Source organism: Pseudophryne corroboree, chromosome 1 (genome assembly GCF_028390025.1).
Source record: "Pseudophryne corroboree isolate aPseCor3 chromosome 1, aPseCor3.hap2, whole genome shotgun sequence".
Taxonomy (NCBI): Eukaryota; Metazoa; Chordata; class Amphibia; order Anura; family Myobatrachidae; genus Pseudophryne; species Pseudophryne corroboree.
In genome coordinates this window covers 268,507,839-268,520,482 of record NC_086444.1, presented here as the reverse complement: position 1 = coordinate 268,520,482, position 12,644 = coordinate 268,507,839, and the positions used below count along the sequence as shown (strand labels likewise).

General features: G+C 48.2%; 1 protein-coding gene across 4 annotated transcripts in view; it reads right to left on the bottom strand.

The window, feature by feature from the left end:
- SLC27A6 (solute carrier family 27 member 6) overlaps positions 1 to 12,644 on the bottom strand; it is a 195,749-nt gene that overhangs the window by 78,692 nt on the left and 104,413 nt on the right. For all 4 annotated transcript variants that reach the window (XR_010250359.1, XR_010250365.1, XM_063964254.1 and 1 more), the window contains exon 6: positions 4,853 to 4,943. Coding sequence is in view for 2 of the 4 variants with exons in the window: in XM_063964254.1 (XP_063820324.1) it covers positions 4,853 to 4,943 (91 nt within the window). In the remaining 2 variants the exon portion in view is untranslated. The remainder of the gene's footprint in view (positions 1 to 4,852; positions 4,944 to 12,644) is intronic.

Sequence of the window (12,644 nt, the reverse complement as noted above, 5' to 3'; positions counted from 1 at the left end):
ACGCTCCATATCTGTGCTCAGTGTGCTGCATATATCTGTGCTCACACTGCTTTATTGTGGGGACTGGGGACCAGCAGTATTATATAGGAGGAGTACAGTGCAGAGTTTTGCTGACCAGTGACCACCAGTATACGTTGTCTGCCTGAAAAACGCTCCATATCCGTGCTCAGTGTGCTGCATATATCTGTGCTCACACTGCTTTATTGTGGGGACTGGGGACCCGCAGTATTATATAGGAGGAGTACAGTGCAGAGTTTTGCTAACCAGTGACCACCAGTATTATACGTTCTCTGCCTGAAAAACGCTCCATATCTGTGCTCAGTGTGCTGCATATATCTGTGCTCACACTGCTTTATTGTGGGGACTGGGGACCAGCTGTATTCTATAGGAGGAGTACAGTGCAGAGTTTTGCTGACCAGTGACCACCAGTATTATACGTTCTCTGCCTGAAAAACGCTCCATATCTGTGCTGCATTGTAGTATATAGTAGGAGTACAGTGCATAATTTTGCTGACCACTAGTATATAATATATAGGACTACGGTACAGAAGGCCACTGCTCTACCTACCTCTGTGTCGTCAAGTATACAATCCATCCATACCTGTGGTGCATTTCAGTTTTGCACAGTTTGCTGACCACCAGTATATAATATATAGCAGTACGGTACAGTAGGCCACTGCTCTACCTACCTCTGTGTCGTCAAGTATACTATCCATCCATACCTGTGGTGCATTTCAGTTGTGCGCAGTATATATAGTAGTAGGCCATTGCTATTGATACTGGCATATAATTCCACACATTAAAAAATGGAGAACAAAAATGTGGAGGGTAAAATAGGGAAAGATCAAGATCCACTTCCACCTCGTGCTGAAGCTGCTGCCACTAGTCATGGCCGAGACGATGAAATGCCATCAACGTCGTCTGCCAAGGCCGATGCCCAATGTCATAGTAGAGAGCATGTAAAATCCAAAACACAAAAGTTCAGTAAAATGACCCAAAAATCAAAATTAAAAGCGTCTTAGTAGAAGCGTAAACTTGCCAATATGCCACTTACGACACGGAGTGGCAAGGAACGGCTGAGGCCCTGGCCTATGTTCATGGCTAGTGGTTCAGCTTCACATGAGGATGGAAGCGCTAGAAAAATGAAAAGACTTAAGCTGGCAAAAGCACTGCAAAGAACTGTGCGTTCTTCTAAATCACAAATCCCCAAGGAGAGTCCAATTGTGTCGGCTGCGATGCCTGACCTTCCCAACACTGGACGGGAAGAGGTGGCGCCTTCCACCATTTGCACGCCCCCTGCAAGTGCTGGAAGGAGCACCCGCAGTCCAGTTCCTGATAGTCAAATTGAAGATGTCACTGTTGAAGTACACCAGGATTAGGATATGGGTGTTGCTGGCACTGAGGAGGAAATTGACAAGGAGGATTCTGATGGTGAGGTGGTTTGTTTAAGTCAGGCACCCGGGGAGACACCTGTTGTCCGTGGGACGAATATGGCCATTGACATGCCTGGTCAAATTACAAAAAAAATCACCTCTTCGGTGTGGAATTATTTTAACAGAAATGCGGACAACAGGTGTCAAGCCGTGTGTTGCCTTTGTCAAGCTGTAATAAGTAGGGGTAAGGACGTTAACCACCTCGGAACATCCTCCCTTATACGTCACCTGCAGCGCTTTCATCATAAGTCAGTGACAAGTTCAAAAACTTTGGATGACAGCGGAAGCAGTCCACTGACCACTAAATCCCTTCCTCTTGTAACCAAGCTCCTGCAAACCACACCACCAACTCCCTCAGTGTCAATTTCCTCCTTACACAGGAAAGCCAATAGTCCTGCAGGCCATGTCACTGTCAAGTCTGACTAGTCCTCTCCTGCCTGGGATTCCTCCGATGCATCCTTAAGTGTAACGCCTACTGCTGCTTGCGCTGCTGTTGTTGCTGCTGGGAGTCGATCGTCATCCCAGAGGGGAAGTCGGAAGACCACTTGTACTACTTTCAGTAAGCAATTGACTGTCCAACAGTCCTTTGCGAGGAAGATGAAATATCACAGCAGTCATCCTGCTGCAAAGCGGATAACTCAGGCCTTGGCAGCCTGGGCGGTGAGAAACGTGTTTCCGTTATCCACCGTTAATTCACAGGCAACTACAGACTTGATTGAGGTACTGTGTCCCCGGTACCAAATACCATCTAGGTTCCATTTCTCTAGGCAGGCGATACCGAAAATGTACACAGACCTCAGAAAAAGAGTCACCAGTGTCCTAAAAAATGCAGTTGTACCCAATGTCCACTTAACCACGGACATGTGGACAAGTGGAGCAGGGCAGACTCAGGACTATATGACTGTGTCAGCCCACTGGGTAGATGTATTGCCTCCCGCAGCAAGAACAGCAGCGGCGGCACCAGTAGCAGCATCTCGCAAACGCCAGCTCGTTCCTAGGCAGGCTACGCTTTGTATCACCGCTTACCAGAAGAGGCACACAGCTGACAACCTCTTACGGAAACTGAGGAACATCATGGCAGAATGGCTTACCCCAAATGGACTCTCCTGGGGATTTGTGACATCGGACAATGCCAGCAATATTGTGCGTGCATTACATCTGGGCAAATTCCAGCACGTCCCATGTTTTGCACATACATTGAATTTGGTGGTGCAGAATTATTTAAAAAATGACAGGGGCGTGCAAGAGATGCTGTCGGTGGCCCGAAGAATTGCGGGCCACTTTCGGCATTCAGCCACCGCGTGCCGAAGACTGGAGCACCAGCAAACAGTCCTGAACCTGCCCTGCCATCATCTGAAGCAAGAGGTGGTAACGAGGTGGAATTCAACCCTCTATATGCTTCAGAGGATGGAGGAGCAGCAAAAGGCCATTCAAGCCTATACATCTGCCTACGATATAGGCAAAGGAGGGGGAATGCACCTGACTCAAGCGCAGTGGAGAATGATTTCAACGTTGTGCAAGGTTCTGCAACCCTTTGAACTTGCCACACGTGAAGTCAGTTCAGACACTGCCAGCCTGAGTCAGGTCATTCCCCTCATCAGGCTTTTGCAGAAGAAGCTGGAGACATTGAAGGAGGAGCTAAAACAGAGCGATTCCGCTAGGCATGTGGGACTTGTGGATGGAGCCCTTAATTCGCTTAACCAGGATTCACGGGTGGTCAATCTGTTGAAATCAGAGCACTACATTTTGGCCACCGTGCTCGATCCTAGATTTAAAACCTACGTTGTATCTCTCTTTCCGGCAGACACAAGTCTGCAGAGGTTCAAAGACCTGCTGGTGAGAAAACTGTCAAGTCAAGCGGAACGTGACCCGTCAACAGCTCCTCCTTCACATTCTCCCGCAACTGGGGGTGCGAGGAAAAGGCTAAGAATTCCGAGCCCACCCGCTAGCGGTGATGCAGGTCAGTCTGGAGCGAGTGCTGACATCTGGTCCGGACTGAAGGACCTGCCAACGATTACTGACATGTCGTCTACTGTCACTGCATATGATTCTCTCACCATTGAAAGAATGGTGGAGGATTATATGAGTGACCGCATCCAAGTAGGCACGTCAGACAGTCCGTACGTATACTGGCAGGAAAAAGAGGCAATTTGGAGGCCCTTGCAGAAACTGGCTTTATTTTACCTAAGTTGCCCACCCTCCAGTGTGTACTCCGAAAGAGTGTTTAGTGCAGCCGCTCACCTTGTCAGCAATCGGCGTACGAGGTTACTTCCAGAAAATTTGGAGAAGATGATGTTTATCAAAATGAATTATAATCAATTCCTCTGTGGAGACATTCACCAGCAATTGCCTCCAGAAAGTACACAGGGACCTGAGATGGTGGATTCCAGTGGGGACGAATTAATAATCTGTGAGGAGGGGGATGTACACAGTGAAAGGGGTGAGGAATAGGACGATGAGGAGGAGGTGGACATCTTGCCTCTGTAGAGCCAGTTTTGTGCAAGGAGAGATTGATTGCTTCTTTTTTGGTGGGGGCCCAAACCAACCAGTCATTTCAGTCACAGTTGTGTGACAGACCCTGTTGCTGAAATGATGGGTTTGTTAAAGTGTGCATGTCCTGTTTATACAACATAAGGGTGGGTGGGAGGGCCCAAGGACAATTCCATCTTGCACCTCTTTTTTCTTTAATTTTGCTTTGCATCATGTGCTGTTTGGGGACTATTTTTTTGAAGTGCCATCCTGCCTGACACTGCAGTGCCACTCCTAGATGGGCCAGGTGTTTGTGTTGGCCACTTGTGTCGCTTAGCTTAGTCACACAGCTACCTCATTGCGCCTCTTTTTTTCTTTGCATCATGTGCTGTTTGGGGACTATTTTTTTGAAGTGCCATCCTGTCTGACACTTCAGTGCCACTACTAGATGGGCCAGGTGTTTGTGTCGGCCACTTGGGTCGCTTAGCTTAGTCATCCAGCGACCTCGGTGCAAATTTTAGTACTAAAAATAATATTGTGAGGTGTAAGGTGTTCAGAATAGACTGAAAATGAGTGGAAATTATGGTTATTGAGGTTAATAATACTATGGGATCAAAATGACCCCCAAATTCTATGATTTAAGCTGTTTTTGAGGGTTTTTTGTAAAAAAACACCAGAATCCAAAACACACCCGAATCCGACAAAGAATTTTCAGGGAGGTTTTGCCAAAACGCGTCCGAATCCAAAACACGGCCGCAGAACCGAATCCAAAACCAAAACACAAAACCCGAAAAATGTCCGGTGCACATCACTAATATATATATATATATATATATATATATATACACACACATACATACACACAGATACACACACACATATTTTAAAAATGTATAGTAAGATAAAAACAGAAGAGCATGAAATAATATTCAGCAATTAGAACTATTTACCTTTTTTGACTCTTTCACACAAGCCTTCTTTATTTGTTAATGGTTCATCTTTTTGAATGTCATATTTTATCAAGTCAAAAGGAAACAACAGCTGGAAACAAAATAGATCATATATTGTCACTAGCATGCTTTAAATCTTTGACTAAAAATGATTTATATATAGGGGTATATGCAATTGCGGTCGTATTGGCGCAAAAGTAAAAAAACGGGGCATTTTCGACAAAAAAAAACATGTCAATTGGATTCGACAACGCAATACAGTACTTTTCGACAAAAAAATGGACGTTTCAGAATCGACTTTTTGCAATTCGACATTTTTTAAATTCGACAAGTCTGCAGTGGTAAAAATGCGGCTTTTCGACAAAAGTATATTCAATTGAAGAATGTCGATTCGACAACAGTGCTTTTCGACAGTAATTTCGTCAATTTCATTCCGCCTCACTTTGCTGGTAGAATCTAATAAAAAAAATAAAACACATGTTTTTTTTGTGGTTTTTTTTATTGCTAATAGCATATCTATTTATATTAGAAGGGATTTATGTACTTGGTTTGTCTATTTGGATACACAAGTATTATTTATATATTTTTTTAAAGAATATTTATTTTTTTAACTGACTAAAATAGAGAGAGCATGGTTTTCAGTGGGAAGGGGTGGGAATGGGTTAAAATCAAGAAAAAAAAATGTGTGGGGTCCCCCCTCCTAAGCATAACCAGCCTCTGCCTCTTTGAGCCGGTCCTGGTTGTAAAAATACGGGGGGAAAATTGACAGGGGATCCCCCGTATTTTTAGAACCAGCACCGGGCTCTGCGTCCGGTCCTGGTGCCAAAAATACGGGGGACAAAAGACGTAGGGGTCCCCCGTATTTTTAACACCAGCACCGGGCTCCACTAGCTGGAGAGATAATGCCTCAGCCGGGGCACACTTTTATATCGGTCCCTGCGGCCGTGACATTAAATCCCCAACTAGTCACCCCTGGCCGGGGTACCCTGGAGGAGTGGGGACCCCTTAAGTCAAGGGGTCCCCCCCCTCCAGCCACCCAAGGGCCAGGGGTGAAGCCCGCGGCTGTCCCCCCCATCCATGGGCTGCGGATGGGGGGCTGATAGCCTTGTGGCATACCGCTCCATTATCTTCAATGGTGGGAACTTTGCGGTCAGCGGTGAGGTTACCCGCGGTCAGCCGCTGACCGCGAGTGACCTGACCGCAAAGTTCCCACCATTGAAGATAATGGAGCGGCTGTGCAATGCGCTGTCTGACAGCTCAGACGCGCATAGCCAATCAAGAGAGTGCCACGACGTGGCGCTCCCTGATTGGCTGAAGGGACCCTCTGTGACAGGAGTCACAGGGGGTCTCAGCATTCGGGGAAAGGGGTCCCATGTGTAAACATGGGACCCCTTTCAGTCCGTGGTCCGGGTATGCGGTTTGTTTTTTTGCCAAGTACGTGGATTACAAAAAAGAACAGGACACAAGCTACACTGAATTTAGGTGAGTATAATTTTATTTTCAGGTACCCCATGGATTCATCTTGGAGATGTGGACAGAGTCGGCATGTGAACATAGGTAAGTATGTGTGTGTCAGCATGTATGTAATAAAGTTTTACTTTCACGGTGTGCGTGTACTGTTTTTATTTGGGTGTTTTTTTGCAGTAGAACTGCAGGTACCAGCGGGCCCGTTTCCCCACGCATGCTGGTACTTGTGGTTCTCCAAGTACCAGCTTGTGGGGGAGGCTTGCTGGGACTTGTAGTTCTGCTGCAAAAAACAATATTCTTTTATTTGACACAAGGCTATCAGCCCCCCATCCGCAGCCCATGGATGGGGGGACAGCCTCGGGCTTCACCCCTGGCCCTTGGGTGGCTGGAGGGGGGACCCCTTGATTTAAGGGGTCCCCACTCCTCCAGGGTACCCCAACCAGGGGTGACTAGATGGGGATTTAATGCCACGGCCGCAGGGACCGATATAAAAGTGTCCCCCGGCTGTGGCATTATCTCTCCAGCTAGTGGAGCCCGGTGCTGGTGTTAAGAATACGGGGGACCCCTACGTCTTTTGTCCCCCATATTTTTTGCACCAGGACTGGACGCAGAGCCCGGTGCTGGTTCTAAAAATACGGGGGATCCCCTGTCATTTTTCCCCCCGTATTTTTACAACCAGGACCGGCTCAAAGAGCCCGAGGCTGGTTATGCTTATGAGGGGGGACCCCACGCAAATTTTTGTCAGGGTTTTTTAACCATTTTTGTGCCGTCCGAAAAGTCGAATCCAGGACGCACTTATCCGTCAATTGGTCCGTTTTTCGACAGCGGGACTGTCGAATCCATTTTTAATTGAATATGTCGAATTCAGACACCCGCTGGCCGGGTTTTCGACGGTCGAATTGTGTCGAATTTAAAAATGGGCGAAAAAAAGGCGAAATTCGGCCGGAATTGCATATACCCCGGAATTTTTTTACATGTACTTAGTAGCTACATACTTATGTACATCATCCTAGAATTGAGTAGTAATTAACCTTTGCCCCCCCCCCCCCCCACCAGAACCGCCTAAATTCTTCATGGCATGAATTCACCAAGGTGCTAGAAACATTCCTTCGAGATTCTAGTTCATGGTGACTGGACAGCATCACACGTTGTTGCAGATAAGTCAGCTGTACATTTATGCCAAAAAAATAGGATTTTACTTACCTGTAAATCTATTTCTCGTAGTCCGTAGAGGATGCTGGGGACTCCGTAAGGACCATGGGGAATAGACGGGCTCCGCAGGAGATAGGGCACTTTAAGAAAGCTTTGGATTCTGGGTGTGCACTGGCTCCTCTCTCTATGTCCCTCCTCCAGACCTCAGTTAGAGAAATTGTGCCCAGAGGATATGAACAGTATGAGGAAATGATTTATGTAACCTAAGGGCGAGATTCATACCAAACACCCCAATCACACCGTGTAACTTGTGATAAACTACCCAGTTAACAGTATGAACAAGTAATATAGCCTCGGTTCAAGACCGACCAACTATAACGTAACCCTTATGTAAGCAATAACTATATACAAGACTTGCAGAAGAAGTCCGCACTTGGGACGGGCGCCCAGCATCCTCTACGGACTACGAGAAATAGATTTACCGGTAAGTAAAATCCTATTTTCTCTAACGTTCTAGAGGATGCTGGGGACTCCATAAGGACTATGGGGATTACACCAAAGCTCCCAAACGGGCGGGAGAGTGCGGATGACTCTGCAGCAACGATTGAGCAAAACAGGAGGTCCTCCTCAGCCAGGGTATCAAACTTATAGAACTTTGCAAAGGTGTTTGATCCCGACCAAGTAGCAGCTCGGCACAGTTGTAGTGCCGAGACCCCTCGGGCAGTCGCCCAAGAAGAGCCCACCTTCCTAGTGGAATGGGCCTTAACCGATTTAGGCAATAGCAATCCTGCCATAGAATGCGCCTGCTGAATCGTGTTACAGATCCAGCGAGCAATTGTCTGCTTTGAAGCAGGAGCGCCAACCTTGTTGGCCACATACAGAACAAACAGAGCTTCAGTCTTCCTGATCCTAGCTGTTCTGGTCACGTAAATCTTCAAAGCCCAGACCACATCCAGGGACTCGGAGTCCTCCAAGTCCCGTGTAGCCACAGGCACGACAATAGGTTGGTTCATATGAAAAGATGAGACCACCTTGGGCAGAAATTGAGGACGAGTCCACAACTCTGCCCTATCCACGTGAAAAATCAGGTATGGGCTTTTATATGATAAAGCCGCTAATTCCGAAACACGCCTTGCAGAAGCTAAGGCCAACAACATGACCACTTTCCAAGTTAAGTTAAGTATTTCAACTCCACTGTTTTGAGTGGTTCAAACCAAGGTGACTTGAGGAAACTTAATACCACGTTAAGATCCCAAGGCGCCACCGGAGGTACAAAGGGAGGCTGAATATGCAGCACTCCCTTCACAAAAGTCTGTACTTCAGGAAGAGAAGCCAATTCTCTTTGTAAGAAAATGGATAAGGCCGAAATTTGGACCTTTATGGACCCTAATTTTAGGCCCAAATTCACTCCCGTTTGAAGGAAGTGAAGCAGACGGCCCAAATGGAACTCCTCCGTAGGAGCAGCTCTGGCCTCACACCAAGAAACATATTTCCGCCATATACGGTGATAATGTTTCGATGTCACATCCTTCCTAGCCTTGATCAGGGTAGGAATGACCTCCTCCGGAATCCCTTTTTCAGCTAGGATCCGGCGTTCAACCGCCATGCCGTCAAACGCAGCCGCGGTAAGTCTTGGAACAGACAGGGCCCCTGCTGCAGCAGGTCCTGCCTTAGAGGAAGAGGCCACGGATCTTCTGTGAGCAACTCTTGTAGATCCGGATACCAAGTCCTCCTTGGCCAATCTGGAACAATGAGAATTGTTCTGACCCTTCTTAGTCTTATTAATCTCAACACCTTGGGTATGAGAGGCAGAGGAGGAAACACATAGACCGATCTGAACACCCATGGTGTCACCAGAGCGTCTACCGCCACCGATCCACGATCTGTGTGAAGACTTCTTGATGAAGTCCCCACTCTCCCAGATGCAGGTCGTGCCTGCTGAGGAAGTCCGCCTCCCAGTTGTCCACCCCCGGGATGAACACTGCTGATAGTGCGCTTACATGGCCTTCCGCCCAGCGCAGAATCCTGGTCGCCTCTGCCATGGTCACTCTGCTCCTTCTGCCGCCTTGGCGGTTTACATGAGACACTGCCGTGATATTGTCCGACTGAATGAGAACCGGTTTGTTCTGAAGCCACTCCTCCGCCTGGCGTAGGGCGTTGTAAATGGCCCTTAACTCCAGGACATTGATGTGGAGACAAGTCTCTAGGCTTGACCAGAGACCTTGGAAATTTTTTCCCAGTGCGACAGCCCCCCAGCCTCGGAGGCTCGCGTCCGTGGTCACCAGGATCCAGTCCTGAATGCCGAACCTGCGACCCTCTAGGAGGTGAGCACTGTGCAGCCACCACAGGAGAGATACCCTGGCCCTGGGAGACAGGGTGATCCGTTTCTGCATATGTAGATGGGACCCGGACCATTTGTCCAATAGGTCCCATTGGAAAGTCCTTGCATGGAACCTGCCGAAGGGGATTGCCTCGTATGAAGCCACCATCTTCCCCAGAACCTTTGTGCAATGATGCACCGAAACCTTTTTCGGCTTTAAAAGGTTCCTGACCAGGGCTATGAGCTCCTGAGCCTTCTCCATCGGCAGAAAAACTCTTTTTTGGTCTGTGTCTAGAATCAGGCCCAAAAAGGTCAGACGCGTTGCAGGTACTAGCTGGGATTTCGGTAAATAGAGAATCCAGCCGTGCATCTGCAACGTCTTCACGGACAGAGACACGCTGTCCAGCAACTTCTCCCGAGATCTCGCCTTTATAAGGAGATCGTCCAAGTACGGGATAATTGTGACTCCCTGCTTGCGCAGGAGCACCATCATTTCCGCCATTGCCTTGGTGAAAATTCTTGGGGCCGTGGAAAGAACAAACGGCAACGTCTGAAATTGGTAGTGACAATCCTGTACTGCAAACCTCAGAAACGCCTGGTGAGGGGGGAAAATCGGAACATGAAGGTACACATCCTTTATGTCCAGGGACACCATCCAATCCCCTCCCTCCAGGCTGGTGATGACCATTCTGAGTGATACCATTTTGAACTTGAACCTCTTCAAGTACAGGTTCAGGGATTTTAGATTTAGAATGGGTCTGACCGAACCGTCCGGTTTCGGTACCACAAAGAGGGATGAATAATAACCCTCTCCTTGCTGGAGATGAGGAACCGTGATTATCACCTGTTGAATGTACAATTTGTGAATTGCTGCTAATACTAGCTCCCTCTCTGACGGGGAAGCCGACAGAGCCGATTTTAAAAACCGGTGAGGGGGAATGTCTTTGAATTCCAGTCTGTATCCCTGGGAAACAATCTCTATTGCCCAGGGATCCACCTGTGATTGAACCCAGACGTGGCTGAAAATACGAAGACGTGCCCCCACTTAATCTGACACCCCCCCCCCCCCCCCCGGAAAGCCCCAGCGTCATGCTGTGGACTTTGCGGAAGTAGAGGAGGACTTCTGCTCCTGGGAACTAGCTGAGTGCAGCTTTTTTCCCTTGCCCTTACCTCTGGCAACGAAGGACGATCCTCGTACCTTCTTGTTTTTATTGGAACGAAAGGACTGCATTTGATAATGTGGTAACTTCTTAGAATGCTACGGGGGAACATAAGGTAAAAAATTCGATTTACCGGCCGTAGCAGTAGAGACTAGGTCCGAGAGGCCTTCTCCAAACAACTCCTCCCCCTTGTAAGGCAATGACTCCATATGCCGCTTTGAGTCGGCGTCTCCCGTCCACTGTCGGGTCCACAAGAGCCGCCTAGCAGAAATAGACATAGCGTTTATTCTAGAGCTTAGTAAACAAATGTCTCTCTGAGCATCCCTCATATACAAGGCAGCATCTCTGATATGCTCCATGGTCATTAGAATGGTATCCCTATCTAAGGTGTCCATCTCCGTAGATAAGGAGTCTGCCCATGCCAAGACAGCACTACAAACCCAGGCCGACGCCATGGCCGGCCTAACTATAGTTCCTGAATGTGTGTAAATGTGCTTCATGGTAATTTCCTGCTTGCGATCAGCAGGATCCTTGAGGGAAGCAGTATCCGGAGAAGGCAGTGCCACTTTCTTGGATAAGCGTGTCATGCCTTGTCTACTTTAGGCGCAGATTCCCATCGTATCCGATCCTTCTGTGGAAAAGGATACGCCATGAGAATCCTTTTGGGATCACGGAGTCTCCTATCCGGAGATTCCCAAGCCTTTTCGCATAATTCGCTTAGCTCAAATGAGGACGGAAATGTGACCTCAGGCTTTTTCCCTTTATACATGTGAACCCTCGTGTCAGGGACAGGGGGCTCCTCCGTGATATGCAAAACCTCTTTTATGGCAATAATCATGTACCTAATACCTTTTGCCACCTTCGGCTGTAATTTTGCATCCTCATAGTCAACGCTAGAGTCAGTATTTGTGTCGGTATCTGTGTCAGCGACCTGGGATATGGGGCGCTTTTGAGACCCTGAAGGTCCTGGCACCACAGGGACAGGCACGGACTGGCTACCTGACTGATCCCTAGCTTCAGCCTTGTCTAATCTTTTATGCAGGAGATTTACATTTGCATTCAAGACATTCAGCATATCCACCCAGTCCGGTGTCGGCATTGCCGACGGCGACCTGACATTCAAGCACTCCCCCTCCACATTAAGCGAGCCTTCCTCATCAAAAATGTCGACACACACGTACCGACACTGCACACACCCAGGGAAACTTTTTCTGAAGAGAGTATCCCCTGGAAGGCCCTTTGGAGAGACAGAGAGAGAGTATGCCAGCACACACCCCAGCGCAACAACCTGAAGACCAACACAGAATGCTTTTCCCCAGCAGCGCTGTATTATACTTTATTCCGACAATTATGTGCCCCCCACCCCCCCCTCTCTTTTTAAACTCCCTTCACCGTGTGTAAGCAGGGGAGAGTCCGGGGAGCTTCCTCTCATCGTTCTGTGGAGAGAGAAATGGCGCTGGTGAGTGCTGAGGGAGAAGCCCCGCCCCCTCGGCGGCGGGCTTCTGTCCTGCTCAAAATCGTGTAAAATGGCGGGGGCTCAATTATATACATGTACAGTGCCCAGCTGTACATGTATATACCTATTTGCCATCTAAGAGGTGTTATTATTGCTGCCCAGGGCGCCCCCCCCTGCGCCCTGCACCCATACAGTGACCGGAGTGTGTGAGGTGATGTGGAGCAATGACGCAGAGAT